General features: G+C 46.1%; 1 protein-coding gene across 3 annotated transcripts in view; it reads right to left on the bottom strand.

Moving 5' to 3' along the window:
- SORCS2 (sortilin related VPS10 domain containing receptor 2) overlaps positions 1–19,098 on the bottom strand; it is a 1,056,376-nt gene that overhangs the window by 116,827 nt on the left and 920,451 nt on the right. For all 3 annotated transcript variants that reach the window (XM_056555055.1, XM_056555056.1, XM_056555057.1), the window contains one exon: positions 16,351–16,530. In XM_056555055.1, the coding sequence (XP_056411030.1) occupies positions 16,351–16,530 (180 nt within the window). The remainder of the gene's footprint in view (positions 1–16,350; positions 16,531–19,098) is intronic.

The following is a 19,098-nucleotide window of genomic DNA, read 5'->3' on the forward strand; positions in this document are numbered from 1 at the left end:
AAACCTACCCTTCACCTCCGGGCCAAAAGGCACCTGCAAGGATCCAGGTTCGATGCCCCTTTTCGCCGAAGCTACTAAGGGGCCACAAATGCCCCTGGCTTCAACCTAGGCGTTATCCAAGATATCAGCCGAGGAGCCATATACTGATGGGATCTTGACCAAAGCCAAGATGCCCAGGGGTTGCAGGGAGGTGAGTAACCTAATGGCCACACACACCTCCCCTAGACCGCCAGGAGGGACACCCAGAAGGGCTACCGCATCCTGACAATCCTGTGTACAAAGAAAAACACAAATGTGGCACAGTGACATACAAAAAAATAAATAAGTGAATGAGTGCAGATATACTGCCCGGTCATCCGGCCGGATCTATAAAATTTTCCCTGATCCTAGCCAGAAGGCCGGGATACCAAGGGTGAGTGCCAAAGGTGAAGAGTATGGTGCAGTGCTTTCACTCAGTGAGTTATAACACCCAGGCACAGAAGTACCTCGGCTCTACACCCCCAACCTCATGGCGAGACCCAGAGGAAACAGTTCACATCAGGACAGCCGTCGAGCTGATTCCTCAGCCCCGGTACACCTGCCCCCTCCATGCAGCACCCATCCCCACCAGCGTGCCTGTCCACCGGCATGAAAACTGATAAGAACAGATACTACACTTGATCTTAGCCAAAAGGCCGAACTTGAACTTGACCATCAAGTTCAACCTATAACCTTTCTGCGGAACTTGAACTTGACCATCAAGTTCAACCTATAACCTTTCTGTGGTCCTACTGAGTCCCAGTGTTTTAGTTTTATGTGGATACATAACACCAAGGGCCTTCCAGTTACCACCAGCCAGGTCATGGTTAGTTGGGAGGTGTCCATCCTGCCTTACTACCATGACTACCAAGGATCACTGCATATGCCCTGCCAGCTAACCCGTAGATAAACCATTTTCATTTATAATGGGTGGTTTTAACCATTATGTAACCATAACCTACACTGAAACATGTCCTTAACTTGTTTAGGCTGGGTTCACACTACATTTTTCAACTACGGTTCCCGCATACGTTTTCATTAGTGAAAACGTATGGAACGGTATTGAAAACCGTATACATAGACAAAGTATTGCAAACCGTATGCACCCTGATGCAGACGGTTGCGTACGGTTTGTTTGCAATACGTTTTTAAACAGTACTCCAAACCGTGTTAGGCTGGGTTCACACCACATTTTTCAAATATGGTAACCGTATACGGTTTTCCGCAAAAAAACGTATACGACCGTATCCGAAACCGTTTGCATAGAGAATGCATTGTAAACCGTATTCCAAATGTTGTATACGGTTGCATCCGTTTTGCCTTGGATACGGTTTTGCCGATTTTTCAACTGTAGGCAAAAACGCTGCCGACCACGTTTTTGCCTCCGGTTGGAAAACTGTATACGAACCGTATGCGGTTCTTTTAACATTGTTGCCTATGAGAACCGTACACAGAATTTCAGAATACGGTTGCACACGGTTTTTCTAATCCGTTTTTGGAGTTGACACATGCGCAGATTGGAATTTCAATAGAACAACAGTAACTTTATTAAATTGCTGGAAAACTAATTCCAACAAAATAGCAAAACCGTTGGCAAAAACTGATGCAAACGGATAGAACCGTACGGGGAAAAACTATATACGTTTTAATTTGGAGTCATACGGTTGTAAAAGGTTGCATACGGTTTTTGCCATACGTTTTTTAGTGGAAAACTGTATACGGTAACTGTATTTGAAAAACGTTGTCACGATGCCGGCTGGCAGGTAGTGGATCCTCTGTGCCAGAGAGGGATTGGCGTGGACCGTGCTAGTGGATCGGTTCTAAGTCACTACTGGTTTTCACCAGAGCCCGCCGCAAAGCGGGATGGTCTTGCTGCGGCGGTAGTGACCAGGTCGTATCCACTAGCAACGGCTCACCTCTCTGACTGCTGATGATAGGCGAGGTACAAGGGAGTAGACAGAAGCAAGGTCGGACGTAGCAGAAGGTCGGGGGCAGGCGGCAAGGTTCGTAGTCAGGGTGGATAGCAGAAGTTCTGGTACACAGGCTTTAGACACACAAAACGCTTTCACTAGGCACAAGGGCAACAAGATCCGGCAAGGGAGTGCATGGGAGGAGGTCAGATATAGTCAGGGACCAGGTGGAAGCCAATTAAGCTAATTGGGCCAGGCACCAATCATTGGTGCACTGGCCCTTTAAGTCTCAGGGAGCTGGCGCGCGCGCGCCCTAGAGAGCGGAGCCGCGCGCGCCAGCACATGACAGCAGGGGACGGGAACGGGTAAGTGACCTGGGATGCGATTCGCGAGCGGGCGCGTCCCGCTGTGCGAATCGCATCCCCAACGGCCATGACAGTGCAGCGCTCCCGGTCAGCGGGACTGACCGGGGAGCTGCAGGGAGAAAGACGCCGTGAGCGCTCCGGGGAGGAGCGGGGACCCGGAGCGCTAGGCGTAACAGTACCCCCCCCCCTTAGGTCTCCCCTTTTTTTTGTCCGGTGACTGCCTCCCCTGGGATGAGGACACCGGGAAGGAATGGATGGTTTCCTCAATGGCAGGCAGTACAGCAGGAGTAGGAATGGGGAGGGAGGGCAGAGGGTGAAGCTTGGCACGGGGCAGGGAGACACAAGGACGGGAGCCATGAGGGGACACAGAGGCTTGCCTGAAGGGACTGGGAGGGGGGGAGAGGCATTTTCTGTGGCAGGCAGAGTCCCTAACGACCTTAGGGGGACCGGATACAGGAGGAACCACAGGGTCACGGCAGGGAGTACTGGGAACCGGTTTAAGGCAGTCCTTGGAACAAGAGGGACCCCAACTCTTGATCTCCCCAGTGGACCAGTCCAGGGTTGGGGAATGGTGTAGAAGCCAGGGTAGTCCAAGGAGAATTTCGGAAGTGCAATTGGGAAGGACCAAAAATTCAATTTTCTCGTGATGAGGTCCGATGCACATTAGGAGGGGCTCCGTGCGGTAACGCACGGTGCAATCCAACCTGGCTCCGTTGACGGCGGAAATGTGGAGTGGCTTGACAAGACGGGTCACCGGAATGCGGAATTTATTCACCAAGGACTCCCGAATAAAATTCCCAGAGGCACCAGAGTCCAGGCAGGCCACGGCTGAGAGGGAAGAGCTGGCTGAAGTAGAAATCCGTACAGGCACCGTGAGACGTGGAGAAGCCGACTTAGCATCAAGAGACGCCACACCCACGAGAGCTGGGTGCGAGCGTGCATTTCCCAGACGTGGAGGACGGATAGGGCAATCCACCAAAAAATGTTCGGTACTGGCACAGTACAGACAAAGATTCTCTTCCTTACGGCGATTCCTCTCTTCCAGGGTCAGGCGAGACCGATCCACTTGCATGGCTTCCTCGGCGGGAGGCCTAGGCGCAGATTGCAGTGGAGACTGTGGGAGAGGTGTCCAGAGATCTAAGTCTTTTTCCTGGCGGAGCTCTTGATGTCTCTCAGAAAAACGCATGTCAATGCGAGTGGCTAGATGAATGAGTTCATGCAGGTTAGCAGGAGTTTCTCGTGCGGCCAGAACATCTTTAATGTTGCTGGATAGGCCTTTTTTAAAGGTCGCGCAGAGGGCCTCATTATTCCAGGATAGTTCAGAAGCAAGAGTACGGAATTGTATGGCGTACTCGCCAACGGAAGAATTACCCTGGACCAGGTTCAGCAGGGCAGTCTCAGCAGAAGAGGCTCGGGCAGGTTCCTCAAAGACACTTCGAATTTCCGAGAAGAAGGAGTGTACAGAGGCAGTGACGGGGTCATTGCGGTCCCAGAGCGGTGTGGCCCATGACAGGGCTTTTCCAGACAGAAGGCTGACTACGAAAGCCACCTTAGACCTTTCAGTAGGAAACTGGTCCGACATCATCTCCATGTGCAGGGAACATTGCGAAAGAAAGCCACGGCAAAACTTAGAGTCCCCATTAAATTTGTCCGGCAAGGACAGGCGGAGGCTAGGAGTGGCCACTCGCTGCGGAAGGGGTGCAGGAGCTGGCGGAGGAGATGATTGCTGCTGAAGTTGCGACTGAAGTTGGTGCACAATGGTGGACATTTCCGACAGCTGGTGGGTTAGATGGGCGATCTGTCGGGATTGCTGGGCGACCACCGTGGTGATATCAGAGATATAAGGCAGAGGGACCTCAGCGGGATCCATGGCCGGATCTACTGTCACGATGCCGGCTGGCAGGTAGTGGATCCTCTGTGCCAGAGAGGGATTGGCGTGGACCGTGCTAGTGGATCGGTTCTAAGTCACTACTGGTTTTCACCAGAGCCCGCCGCAAAGCGGGATGGTCTTGCTGCGGCGGTAGTGACCAGGTCGTATCCACTAGCAACGGCTCACCTCTCTGACTGCTGATGATAGGCGAGGTACAAGGGAGTAGACAGAAGCAAGGTCGGACGTAGCAGAAGGTCGGGGGCAGGCGGCAAGGTTCGTAGTCAGGGTGGATAGCAGAAGTTCTGGTACACAGGCTTTAGACACACAAAACGCTTTCACTAGGCACAAGGGCAACAAGATCCGGCAAGGGAGTGCATGGGAGGAGGTCAGATATAGTCAGGGACCAGGTGGAAGCCAATTAAGCTAATTGGGCCAGGCACCAATCATTGGTGCACTGGCCCTTTAAGTCTCAGGGAGCTGGCGCGCGCGCGCCCTAGAGAGCGGAGCCGCGCGCGCCAGCACATGACAGCAGGGGACGGGAACGGGTAAGTGACCTGGGATGCGATTCGCAAGCGGGCGCGTCCCGCTGTGCGAATCGCATCCCCAACGGCCATGACAGTGCAGCGCTCCCGGTCAGCGGGACTGACCGGGGAGCTGCAGGGAGAAAGACGCCGTGAGCGCTCCGGGGAGGAGCGGGGACCCGGAGCGCTAGGCGTAACAAACGTGGTGTGAACCCAGCCTTAGACCACGGTTTTGACTCCAGTTTTAAAACCGTATTGCAACCGCATACCTTTTTTTTTTTAACATGGACGTCAATAGGAAACGCACATGTATACGGTTCCATATGGCAAAACCGTATGCGTTTTTTCTTTGCACATGCGCATTTGCTTCCTAAAGTCCCCACCCAAGACCCCTCCCATTAAAAATGGACAGAATTTTCAAAAACGTATGTTTTAAAAAAAAAATAAAAACGGACGGAACAGTATGCACTTTTAAAAACAGTATACTGTTTAAAAACGCATACGGTTTACTTTTTCCCATACTGTTCCATCCGTTTTTTTCCCATACAGTTTTTGATAGAAAACACATGCGGGAACCGTAGTTGAACCCAGCTTAAGTCTCACAAGTCTGGAAATCTCATATCACCGTCTATGTACAGAAAAGCCTTACGGTTATCTTATATTAGCCCATAAGGTGAGGTTTGGGTTTCACAAACTTAAAGGGGTACTCCGCTGGTCAGCGTTTGGAACAAACTGTTCCGAACGCTGGAGCCGTTGCCGGGAGCTCGCGATGTCATAGCGTCGCTCCCTCATGACAATACACCCTGCCCACTCAATGCAAGTCGACGGGAGGGGGCGTGATGGCTGTCACGCCCCCTCCCATAGACTTCCATTGAAGGGGCGGGTGTAATGTCATGAGGGGGCGGGGCTATGATGTCACGAGCACCCGGCGCTGGCTCCAGTGTTTGGAACAGTTTGTTCCAAATACTGAGCAGCGGAGTACCCCTTTAAATATTCACTGCCATTTGAACAAATTTAGATCATTAGTACAAGTGAATATTAGAAACTTTGTAATATATATTATTAGACAAAAATGCTTCTTTCTCATGTCATTAAACTCCCTCCCACACCTCTTCCTGCTCAGTTCATCTTCTCTGTAAATCAGCTCAGTTTTTTTCTTTGTCTGCAAAACAAGCAGTACAAGTCAATGGAAAGGGGAGCTCCGCCCACCAGCTCTTGGAGAACTGCAAATTATGGATGAAGCCTGAAGAACAGAAATCTGCTAAAAAATAAAAAAAAATACTATATACAAGTTATATAATGACCAGAAATAGTGCTGTCCACCCAGGACAGGTAAGCTTTAAACTACATCTATACAGTCAGCTTACAGCTTAGAAACAGATCTCAAAATCATGGTGCAGACTATAGGAAATTGCTGAAAAGGGTGGAACGGTTCTTTAAAACTTTCACCAGGCAAATGGATGATCCAAACGTATACAAAATGGAAAATAAAACTTCTTCCAAGTTTTTGATCACTGCTAATAAGCGACAAAGACTTCCTGTTAACACTATGGAAAAATTCTATTTACATTATGCATTACAATTGGCAGCAATCTAAGATGCCACCAAAGAGATTGAGATGGGCATGGTACCATTAAGCTGTCATGGTATGATGGGAGTTGTAGTTTTGCGATTGCTGCTCGAATATTTTTCTCTGAAAATCTGCTCAGCTTTGTCCTCTGTCTGCAAGGCAAGCAATATAAGTCTATGGAGGGGGAGCTCAGCCCCCAGCTCTGGAAGAACTGCAAATTATAGACAAAGCCCGCAGAGCAGAAATCTGCAGAAAAATGCCATAGACAAGTTATATAATGGCCAGAAATAGAGTTGCCCCTCATGTACACACACACACAGGACAGCTTATCCTGAAAAGTCACTTAAAATGACAAGTTTGCCTTTAAGGGGTTATCCAGGAAAGAAATATTTTTTTATATCAACTGGCTCCAGAAAGTTAAACAGATTTGTAAATGACTTCTATTAAAAAAATATTAATCCTTCTAATAATTATCAGCTGCTGAAGTTGAGTTGTTCTTTTCTGTCCGGCAACAGTGCTCTCTGCTGACATCTCTGTCTGTCTCGGGAACTGCACAGAGTAGGAGAGGTTTGCTATGGGGATTCGCTTCTACTCTGGACAGTTCCCGAGACAGGTGTCATCAGAGAGCACTTAGACAGAAAAGAACAACTCAACTTCAGCCTCTCAAGTACTGAAAGGATTAAGATTTTTTAATGGAAGTAATTTACAAATCTGTTTAACTCTCTGGAGCTAGATGATAGTTTTCTAACCTGTGGCTATCAAGCTATCTTAAAGGGGTTAACCAGGAAAAAACTTATATATATATATATATATATATATATATATATATATATATATATATTATTATTATTATTTTTTTTTTTTTTCCTGGATAATCCCTTTAAGATAGTTTTCTAACCTGTGGCTATCAAGCTATTGCAAAACTACAACTCCCATCATACCATGACAACTTAAGGCTATCTAAAATGTTTACATTCATAATCATTTTAACCATCTTGTGACCTTGACCCTGCAGTCCTTTTATATAGTGCACGATTGGGAAAAAATCTGTGTTTCCCTACCAATGTGCCTCCAGCTGCTGCAAAACTATAACTCCTAGCATGCTCACATAGCCTTTCATTGTCCATATCCGGCAATATTAGAGAAGAAACTGAAAACACAGATAAAGTGATAACTAATATTTCAGTGAATTTATGGAAAAAGCTACAGACATAACAAATGGGTATGTCAGGATCAGGAGTAGAATCAATAATAAATACATAGTAAAAATAATAAATAATAATAATAAATAACTATAGTTCAGCCTTTTTCAATCAGGGTGCCTCCAGCTGTTGCAAAACTTCAACTCCCAGCATGCCCGGACAGCCAAAGGCTGTCCGGGCATGCTGGGAGTTGTAGTTTTGCAACAGCTGGAGGCACAATGGTTGGAAAATACTTAGACAGAGGTCCATTTACACTATGCATATGCCTAGTTATTCAGCTTTTTACTGTATACGAGTGGTGCTGGACCCTAGCAGATCTATCAGTATAGCAGAATGATGATATTGTTATAATGGCTGCTTTGGTTAAGCATTTCCCTTCTCTTCATTACTATGACAGTGGGGACATTTTTTCGTTAGTAACTGCAATATTCCAGCCTCAGACATTATCCCCAGCGTTCTCTGTACCATTTTCTCATAGGACAGGCTGAAATTACCAGTCAATTATCATCATCATCATATTAAGCAATTAGCCTTGATGTATATTATGAACATCTGTGCTCTGAACAGCGCAAAATTGCGGGCATCGCCGATGTGGCCAAAACTTCTCTACAAGCTGGAGAAACTGCATAACAGAATACAGGGACGGGGATATGCTGTGGGTGAGATTTTCGCTCTGTGAATGTGTATAATCTCTAAATGGAAAAAAGACAAAGTGTGGAAGAATAAAAGAAACATATAGAGATTTATGTTTAAATAATAGTCTCATGCTGAAAAACGTATCCCCTATCTCCTGTAAGGGGCCCTGGCACTCCCCTGAGCGGCGCATCACGACCCTTCCTGAAGCGGGGGGCTGCCACGTCCCCTCCAGATATCTCTATTGGAGAGCCGAAGATAACTGAATGACTCTCCCATAGAGATATATGGAGGGGGCATGGCAGCCCCCCGCTTCAGGCAGGAGTGGTGATGCGTTGTTCCAGGGAAGAGGAAGATTGCGGGGGTGCCCAGCGGTCGGACCCCCCGTGATCGAAAACTTATCCCCTGTCCTGCAGATAGGGGATAGGTTTTCTGGCATGAGATATCGCCTGTAATATGTCTTAAGTAAAAGTACATTGACTTCAGTATAAAACTCACCAGTAAAGGTTAAAGGGGTACTCCACTCCCCAGGATAGGGGATAAGAAGTCAGATCGCCGTGTCCCGCTGATGGGGACCCCCGGGATCTCCGCTGCGGGCACCCCACTATCATTGCTGCACAGAGCACGCTCTGTGCGTAATGACAGGCGATACAGGGGCCGGTGCATCGTTACGTCATGGCTCCGCCCCCTAGTGATGTCATGGCCCGCCCCCTCAATACAAGTCTATGGGAAGGGGGCGTGGTGGCCATCACGCCCCCTCCCATAGACTTGCATTAAGGGGGCAGGGCCGTGATGTCAAAAGACAGCCGGAGGCAGATATGGGGACCTCCGGCCGCCATGTTGGATGATTGTATCCTCGCGGCAGCCCCACGGGTGATCCGATCATCTATTTAAATGCCCACATTGCTGCAGATGCCGTGATCTGTATTGATCACGGCATCTGAGGGGTTAATGGCGCACATCAGCGCGATCGTGGATGTCCGCCATTACCGGTGGGTCCATGGCTGCTGACAGCAGCCGGGACCTGCCGTGCATAATGCGATCACCAGACGGGTGCTCGCGTCATGTACTGTACATGGCGTAAATGTATATTATGGTGCATTAAATCCCCCCGCATTATGACATACATGTACGTCAGGTGGTGCAAAGTATAACAAAGGCACTCACCATGTGCTGTGTGACTTCTTTTATTTTTCAATTTTTCAATACATCGGTGCAGGATAAGGAGGCAGCATGCCGCTAAGAGTGCAGGACGCCAGTCAGTAGATGTACGTCAATTGTTATTAATGGGTTAAATAGAAGTAATTTACAAATCTGTTTAACCTTCTAGCACCAGTTTATTTGAAAAAAATCGTTTTCCAGTGGAGTTCCCCTTTAACTGAAGCAAGTGGGGCCTGCAGCTCTTTAAATGTTGTTGTAGGTTCTTGTGTTTGGCTGGCCACTCCTGGGAAGGTTCACCATTGTTCCAAATTTTCTCAATTTGTGGATAATGGCTCTCACTATAATTCGCTGGAGACCCAAAGCTTTTGAAACTGTTTTGTAACCCTTTACAGACTGGTGAATGTCTTTGTTTCTCATCTGTTCCTGAACATTTTTGGATCGTGGCATGATGTCTTGTTTTTTAGATTTTTTGGCCTACTTTACTATGTCACATGGGTTCTATTTAGGTGATCAGTAATCAGGCCTGGATGGGGCTAGTGCTAAAACCACTGTAAATTTATGATTTAATAAAGATGATGGACAATTTATTTTTCACGTAGGATCATGAAGGAACAGTGGATGCAAATATTACTGGCCATTAGTTGTTGGTAAGACATTCGTCTCCAAGCTCTTTTCAGGGTATTTTGTTTTCTCATTTGTTCACGTCTTCATGTTCAGATTCTTTAGCTTGTCATGGGATTTACTTTTTCATAAACATTGTTGGATGTTCGCATTTCAAGAAATGGAATAATGAAATGTCTGTTTTCCATTTTGCCAGTTCTCAAAGAGAGATGTCGCTCAAATGTGCAAAAATGGGGCTTGCGGATGCAGTGGCAACAATATGTTGGTTTGACGTGGCGAGTGGGCTTGTACTTTATGATCAAAATGTATACTAACAATCTCTTAGTATTTTAATTTATGCTGAGAAGCAAGTAGATCAAAATACAAATTGTGGATGTGCGGCTGTGTTTCCTTTTCTCTATTTTTGTTTTACAGTTGAAGTCGGTCCCCTCTTTCATAGCCAGCACTCTGCTCCACCCATTCGGCCCAGGAGTTTTTAATCAGCAGGAGACTGCATAAAGGTTTCTGGCAGGGAGCACTAGGTAAGTATTCACATTGGTGTGGTTGCACTGCGGCGGTCATTGTTACTGTGATGCTTTGTCTGTGGGGTAGTGTGGTCTGGAGCCAGGGGCTTGGTCGGGCAGCAGTGGGGCTGCCTGGCCACTGGGTCGCTCCCCCTGTGGGCATGGTGTTGCGGTGGTGGTGGCCGCCGCCCGCCAATGTTGGGTTAGGGACCCACTCTAAATAGGTGGCCTTGACATGGCGAGTGATCAAAATTTGTACTAACAACATGTTAGTGTTTTGATTTACCGTGTATACTCGAGTATAAGCCGAGTTTTTCAGCACGATTTTTCGTGCTGAAAACACCCCCCTCGGCTTATACTCGAGTGAACTCTCGACCCGCAGTGGTATTCAACCTGCGGACCTCCAGAGGTTTCAAAACTACAACTCCCAGCAAGCCCGGGCAGCCATCGGCTATCCGGGCTTGCTGGGAGTTGTAGTTTTGAAACCTCCGGAGGTCCGCAGGTTGAAGACCACTGCGGCCTTCGACATCATCCAGCCCCCTCTCACCCCCCTTTAGTTCTGTACAGTACTCACCTCCGCTCGACGCTGGTCCGGTGCTGCAGGACTGTCCGGAGAGGAGGTGGTCCGGTGGGATAGTGGTTCCGGGCTGCTATCTTCACCGGGGAGGCCTCTTCTAAGCGCTTCGGGCCCGGCCCCAGAATAGTCACGTTGCCTTGACAACGACACAGAGGTATGTTCATTGCCAACGTACTTCTGCATCATTGTCAAGGCAACGCCTCTATTCCGGGCCGGAAGCGTGGAGAAGAGGCGCCCCCAGTGAAGATAGCAGCCCGGAACCACTATCCCACCGGACGACCTCCTCACCGGACAGTGCTGCAGGACCGGACCAGCGCCAAGCGGAGGTGAGTACTGTACAGAACTAAAGGGGGTGAGAGGGGGCTGGAGGATGTCGAAGGCCGCAGTGGTCTTCAACCTGCGGACCTCCGGAGGTTTCAAAACTACAACTCCCAGCAAGCCCGGACAGCTAATGGCTGCCCGGGCTTGCTGGGAGTTGTAGTTTTGAAACCTCTGGAGGTCCGCAGGTTGAAGACCACTGAGGGCGGATGATGAGAAGAGGATGATGAAGGGGGGGGTGTGGGATGATGACAAAAGGATGATGAAGGGGGGGTGTGGGATGATGAAGGGGGGTGGGGATGATGACAAGGGGATGATGAAGGGGGGTGTGTGGGATGATTACAAGGGGATGATGAAGGGGGGTGGGGATGATGACAAGGGGATGATGAAGGGGGGTGGGGATGCTGACAAGGGGATGATGAAGGGGAGTGGGGATGATGACAAGGGGATGATGAAGGGGGGATGTGTGGGATGATGACAAGGGGATGATGACAGGTGATGATGATGAGGGTCTGGATGATGACAGGTGGTGATGATGATGAGGATGTTAATGACGGGTCTGGATGATGACAGGGGGGGATGATGTATTTCCCACCCTAGGCTTATACTCGAGTCAATAACTTTTCCTGGGATTTTGGGTTGAAATTAGGGGTCTCGGCTTATACTCGGGTCGGCTTATACTCGAGTATATACTGTATGCTGAGATGCAAGTAGATCAAAATACAAATTGTGGATGTGCGGCTGTGTCTCTTTTTCTCTATTTTGGGTTTTTGAAGAGAGATGTCACGTGCATGTGCACAAATGTGGCACACGAACGCAATGGAAAATGTTGAATGAAAAAGTCGCAAATCCCTGCATTGTTTTGGACATACTGTACTTACAAAGTACTATGTAGAATGTATGAAGGGGATAGTCGTCCTCTTCTGCTTGACCAATTTTAGCCAAATTTAATAGGGTTGTGTATCCACCCCTATTAGGCGTTTTCAAGTTATCACAGAACATACATATATCATATGTCTCAGCTAATGATTCACTGAGCGGGCCGTCACTGTTCAGCACACGGAGACCCTCTCGGAAGGTGGAGCACTTATGGGGAGATGCAGTGTCCAGAGGTGAGAGACAATGTTTGGGTGATGGCGGGGGCTCACACGTTTGGACCTCCCATGATGAGACACTTACTTACTATCCTGTATAGGTTATACAGCACCACACTATAGTAAGGTAAATGAGCCCTACTTAATTTTTGGAATGAGTTATAGTGGGTAAGACTGAATTACTGTCTTGTGTATGATAACATGGGCCCACCTGGTATATTCCGGGTTCTCCTTGATAGTATATAAGATGGTGGAGGTATAACTTTTTCTAAGAAGACGACTTGGTTATTATCTGGCTCGGAGCAGTTTGCGTTTCTTTATACCTTGTGTGAGGCGGTGACTGATGTAAACAAGACAATGTTCAGAGTTTATCTTCTCTTACTCGGCGCCGGCTCTTTGCAGATTCGCTGTTTTTCTTTGCAGCGCGGATCATTAATTTTAATACGAGCACTTCTCATAACCAGGATCACATGCTGCAAGATCAATACGCACGTCTATTGTGGGAGGGCTTCCATGCACAGATGCACATTATAATCCTTTTTTACTGCAGAGTTATTTTATAAAGTTGTTTGGCAAAGCAGTAATCCAAGCTGAGTGAATTTGTACAAATGGCCAAACAGCTGTTTAATCCCTTTCTGTAGACAAAGGCCTATTTACCTTACATTATTCTACCATGTGAAACAAAGTTCACAAAGATTTCCTATCATGAATAATACAGAATTACAAGAAGTTATTTCCTGCAACAATAACTAGACAATACAGAGGCATATACTTTTTAATAGATGGCGCCTCCTAGTGGGTTAGCACTATTTGCATAAACAGTAATGAACGTAATGGGATTTGACAATAGCTCTATTCCAGATCTTGTAAAATAATCTATAGAACTATAGCTAGACCACTAAGTGTCCTGCTCACTTCCCATCATGTCCCTTATTACAGTTCACCTCTTTCCTATAGACAAGGGTGCCCCCCAGGTCTACAGACCCCGCTTAGCTGTTCAGGGTGCACTTTAACTTTGCTTTGTTTTCTGTGTGCTTTTCTTTCACTCTCTGTTGCTATACCAAACCCAGTTTCTGGAAACAGCAGCTATGCTTTAGGGTGCTTCTACCTGGGCTGCTTCTATGATGATGTCATCAACATTAGTTATTTAAGGGCCCCTCCCACATACTCCAGTGCCTGGGCAATAGATTCCATTAGTTTCTATCAGAGTGCAAAGGTATATCTGATGCTGTATATCTAAAGATTTAAGGATCAATTACTGCTAAAGTACACTGTCACTGTTCTGGTTATGGCAACCTGGGGATTCCCTGTGAGAAAATCTCCTTGTGGGGCTTAAAGGGATACTCCGCTGCTCAGCGTTTGGAAAAAAATGTTCCGAATGTTTAGAGCTGGCGCCGGGAGCTCGTGATGTAATAGCCCCGGCCCCTCATGACATCACGCCCCACCCCCTCAATGCCACGCCCCCTCCCATAGACTTGCATTGAGGGGGCGGGGCATGACTTCATGAGCTCCCGGCGCTGGCTCGAAGCATTTGGAACATTTTGTTACAAACGCTGAGCGGCGAAGTACCCCTTTAAGGTTGATAAAGCACATTATCCACTTCCTGGTTCGATCAAATGCCTGATCAAGGGTCCACATTATGGGTAAGCACCAGGTGTTGTCTAACAAGGTTTTAATTTTCATTAGAAATATTGTCAACTTAGTAAGGACTAAGCTTTAGTCAAAGTTTGACCCTCTGAGTTACCTCTATTGGGGACAAGTGGGTCACAAGCTTGAGCTTTATTAAAGAGCAGGCTAGCAAAGATTGGGTACATGTGGAATTGAAAAGATTGGGTACATGTGGAATTGCATACACACAGACCATCAGACAAAGTCAGAAAGCAATGGGGATGGTTGAGGGACACAGATAAACAAGTCAGGTCAAGGTCAAAGTCAAAACCAGCAGGGCTGTAAGAAAACTCTCCAGCAGACATGAGCTAATATGACCTCTATTATACCAGTAGTATTCATATTATTACAACCTCCACAAGTGGATGAAGCAGCAGCTCAGGTATCAGAAGAGAGGAAATGAATTCAATAACTATAGAATAACACTTTATAAACATACCCAGGACTTCTGGATACCTAGAGTAGAGAAATGAGTCGGAAACTGATAGGTAGAACTTACTTACCTTCAGAAGTTCGCCAGGATGGTCAAATGGCCAATAAATCTGTACTGGATACATCTACTCATTCTCCTTTTGCGGATGCTCATCCATTATGTCACATTAAATTATATTATTGAATGTAAGAAAATCATTTGTTTGGGGTTTCCTAAAGCTAGGTTGAGAGATCCAAACGCAAACATCCAATTGGAGCTGTTTTGAGTACTACAATAATGTACTAAAATACATATAGACATTCCCAGGGGCCCAGAAGACAACTGAATTTGTTCCATTGTTGGATATACAAATAAATGAAAGGCAGAAGCAATGTTGTACTCCACATTGTAGTAACATTCTTAGAACAAATGAACATTAATGTATATGTAGAAATTCATCCACCCACACCGAATTATCTTCATCCATCTCTTCACCTCCTTGAGTAAACTTGATGGACATGTGTCTTATTTCAACCGTATTGACTATGTAACAACTTTTTTTTGGCATGTTCAGTAAATACTTTCATGATCCTTACCAGCAAACTTCATGCGCAGAAGTAATCCCAGATACTGAGTAACTACAGTGAAGCAAGTTTACTCTTCATCGATTTAGCAACATTTTCATGATATAATCTTGGTCACTGCTAAAGGACAATCTCAGGCCTAACTTTTTCTCTTTAGAATATTTTTATTGAAGATTCAAAATTGATGGATAGGTCAGTAGGGGTGACTACCACCGATCAGATACTGAAGGGAAGCAGCCCCTGAGCAGAAATTGCAGCCTCTCCATTACCTAGCCACACACATTTGTGGTTGTGCTTGAAACCAGCTTAGTTCCATTTATTTGAATGGTACTGATCGTCATTGTTTACCCCAAAGTGTATGGCGCTGTGCTTGGTTAACTATGAAGATCCTGCAGTTTTCATCCCTTCAGTCAAGTATTAGATAGAGTACAGGAGTCCGGCACATGCTAATTTCACATTAATGGCCAATCCTATGGACGGTCCCATGGTTAAAGTCCTAAAACCCAAGGGATCCCCAATGGTTAAGACCTAAGACCCCTTCAAGTCCAAGTGATATTGTCAGTGACTCCTCATTTTCCTACTAGCTAATGAAATCAATGAGCTTTTTATGTAACCTCCAGATCACAAAATGCAATTTGTAATGCATCGCCCCTGCTAGGCGGATCACCATCTACTCACCAGGAATTAGTGGTTTATATAGAAAAGAGAGTAGAAACCAGAGCAAATTTAAAAAAAAGGCCTCCCATTAGGGCCTTGTGACCACTAACGCAGTTATCTCTGGTCAAGGGCACAGGCTCTACCCAGTAGAAAATAGGATTGGACCAACCAAAAAGCGTTTGAATGCCCTGATTCAGAAAGCCCAATAGGGAAATGAACATGGGACTATTTAATCTACTATATCATCCCTTCAATAGGATAAATATTCCATTCGGTCATGTAACCAAACTGACATAGATGTCAAAGTTAGGGTCAAAAAACAGTAAAACTAGTGGAGAACTACACCCAAAAATCAAAAATTAAATTCTGCTTGGGTATTTTTTCAAGACTTGCTTAGTCTGCTGCAGGATTGCAGTTGTCGATTTTATGGCATTTTTACTATAAATTTTTGTTGAAGATTTCAATACATAAAATTACACAATTACAGATTTTTTTTTTTTTTACCCCATAGGATGACATACCGGACATTTCCACAACTGATCTTTCTGCAAAGATAATATTCAGCTATTACACCACATGTGAGTTGATCCTTAATCTAACAGATGGATGGAATATCACACTTTATCATCTGCTTTTATGTCGCGTATTGCAGGGATTTCTTCTCACCTCTAGAACATCTATCAGGACGTTTTCCTCTGGTTGCTTAGTGCTCCTCACATTCTCCAGAATGATGGAGTAATAGACTCCTTGTGGATCCGACTGATACAGGTTGTAGGTGTCTGTTTGATACCATTCTTGAACGGCAATGAACACCTGGTTTTCATCCGTGCTGATGATTTGTAAATCCTAGAAAACAAATGCAATTTTTATTTTTCCAGCATCAATTTACATCAAAGGTGTATTAGTTATTTTTATTTTTTACAGGTTCTATATACAGTACATAGACCTTTATAGAAATTATGTTTATTTATCTTATAGGGCCCATCCATGCCCCTCTCTACGGGTTATCTACTTAAAGGGGTACTCCACAATTAGACATCTTATCCCCTATCCAAATGATAGGGCATAAGATGTCTGATCGCGGGGGTCCTGCCACTGGGGACCCTCCGCGATCTTGGCTGCGGCACCCCAGACATCCGATGCACGGAGCGAACGTCACTCCATGCCGGATGACTGGCGATGCGGGGCAGAGGCCCGTGATGTTACGGTTGCTATTGATGTCATGGCCATGCCCCCTCAATGCAAGTCTATAGACTTGCATTGAGGGGGCGTGGTCGTGACATCATGAGCGGGTGTGGCCGTGACATCACGAGCCTCTGGCGTTGCACACAACACTCTAAATGAATGCCGGGTGCAGCAGGGAGATCGCTGGGGTCCCCAGCGGTGGGACCCCCCACGATCAGACATCTTATACCCTATCCTTTGGATAAGGGATAAGATGTCTAGGGGCGGAGAACCCCTTTAAGATTTCTTAGTAACTATATGTATTCATCTGTGTGACCACCATTTCAGTATATATTGAAGAAAGAATTAAACAAGAAATAAATCAACAAGCAATTATCATGTATTGTGCCCAACATTACATATAATCATAAAAAAAGGTGCAGTCAAAAATGTTTCTGCCAGATGTACACTATATAAATGTTCACCTGTATGTTTTTTTGTTGGCTGCTGACTTACATTACAATCCAAGGCGAACTGGTCTCAGGAGTGACGGCGCGCTCTGCCAATCGTATGCTAAGGCGGGACACTGCTGTGGCCAATGATTGGCAGATCAGGCCTTCACTCCAGAGACCAGTTTATCCAGAAAGGTGTGGGCTGGAGGGCTCAAGGGGAAGAGATGAGCACTGAATCCCTGCGATCAGACACTTATCCCCTTTCCTATGCATAGGGGATACGTTCTGCAAAATCAGAGTACTCCTTTGAGGTCCTTCAGGCAAAAGGTATCCAGACATAAACCAGTCAAACATGCCAGAAAGACACACTTTTAGCATACAATAGAACCTTGTGGACAGAGGCGGAGCTTCGGGCCCCGATGCAAAAACTGCAACAAGGCCCCATATGCCAATAATTGTACTGCTCTCTTATGGGGAAGACATGCTTTGGGGTCCCCTTAGGCACCAGGGCCCCGGTGTGACTGCTACCTCTGCTACCTCTATAGCTACGCTCCTGCCTGTGGATAATTTTTTTGGGAAATGTAGACTTGTATATGTACATGTCTGACATAGTATATAAACATAGTATGGAGGCACCTACCACACTTTTTTCTTTAACCCTTTAACCACTTTCACACTTGACATACACAAATAAAAAACAAAAATATAAAATAATAAAATCATAATCTACCCAAAAAGCAAAAGTAGGAGTCAGCACTCGAGAACTTCAAAAGGTCACCCCTTTATCCACCTTTCCTCTTATGACAAGCAATGTTTCAGCCCCTCAATAGAGTCATTGTCAAGTTTCAAAGAGATTGAAATGTTGCTTGTCACTAGATAAAGGGTGAATAAACCATTTACTTTTTGAAGATTTGGAGTACCAATTCTCAGACTGACATCTGGGACATCTGTGATTTGAAATGTCACCGCACTCTTTAGTCATGGACACCATCATGGAATTTTGCATCAAAGGGAAGCAAAAAAGGCAAGAGTGTAGCCAAAGTGTGATCCAAGCAGAGCCCGAGATGTACAACACCTTCTAAAAAATAGTTGTGCAAAGTTCATACATTCCATTTATGTCTATGTTTCTATGTAATGTATATGTTATCACACATTCACCAAAACCAAATAGACGAAAATTAACCAGATGCTAATAAACATTCTCGTCCCTCAACCCGGCCAATTGAAGGGCACATCATTTTTCTTATTGGTAAAATGTGACAATGTGAAGAAAAGTTACTGCATTCCTCACTGATGGACTGTACAAGGGGGTAGATGACATTACCGAATTATGATTGGTTAAACGGGTGATAACATGAAGAGAAGTTCCTGTATATCTCTCTGAGGTCACTGGAAGGGAGTTCATGGGGTGACATAACAGTTAGAGGCTGTGACTTGTAAAGGAGGGGTGAAACAATGAAAAAAGTTTCTGTATTCCATTCTAAAGTCACTATATACTGTACACGGGATAGGATGAAGGCTGTGCTTAACCCCTTAAGGACGCAGGACGTAAATGTACGTCCTGGTGAGGTGGTACTTAACGCACCAGGACGTACATTTACGTCCTGTGCATAACCGCGGGCATCGGAGCGATGCCCGTGTCATGCGTGGCTGTTCCCGGCTGCTGATCGCAGCCAGGGACCCGCCGGCAATGGCCGATGCCCGCGATTTCGCGGGCGTCCGCCATTAACCCCTCAGGTGCCGGGATCAATACAGATCCCGGCATCTGCGGCAGTGCGCGATTTGAATGAATGATCGG

The sequence above is a fragment of the Hyla sarda genome, chromosome 1 (genome assembly GCF_029499605.1).
Source record: "Hyla sarda isolate aHylSar1 chromosome 1, aHylSar1.hap1, whole genome shotgun sequence".
NCBI classification, from domain to species: domain Eukaryota; kingdom Metazoa; phylum Chordata; class Amphibia; order Anura; family Hylidae; genus Hyla; species Hyla sarda.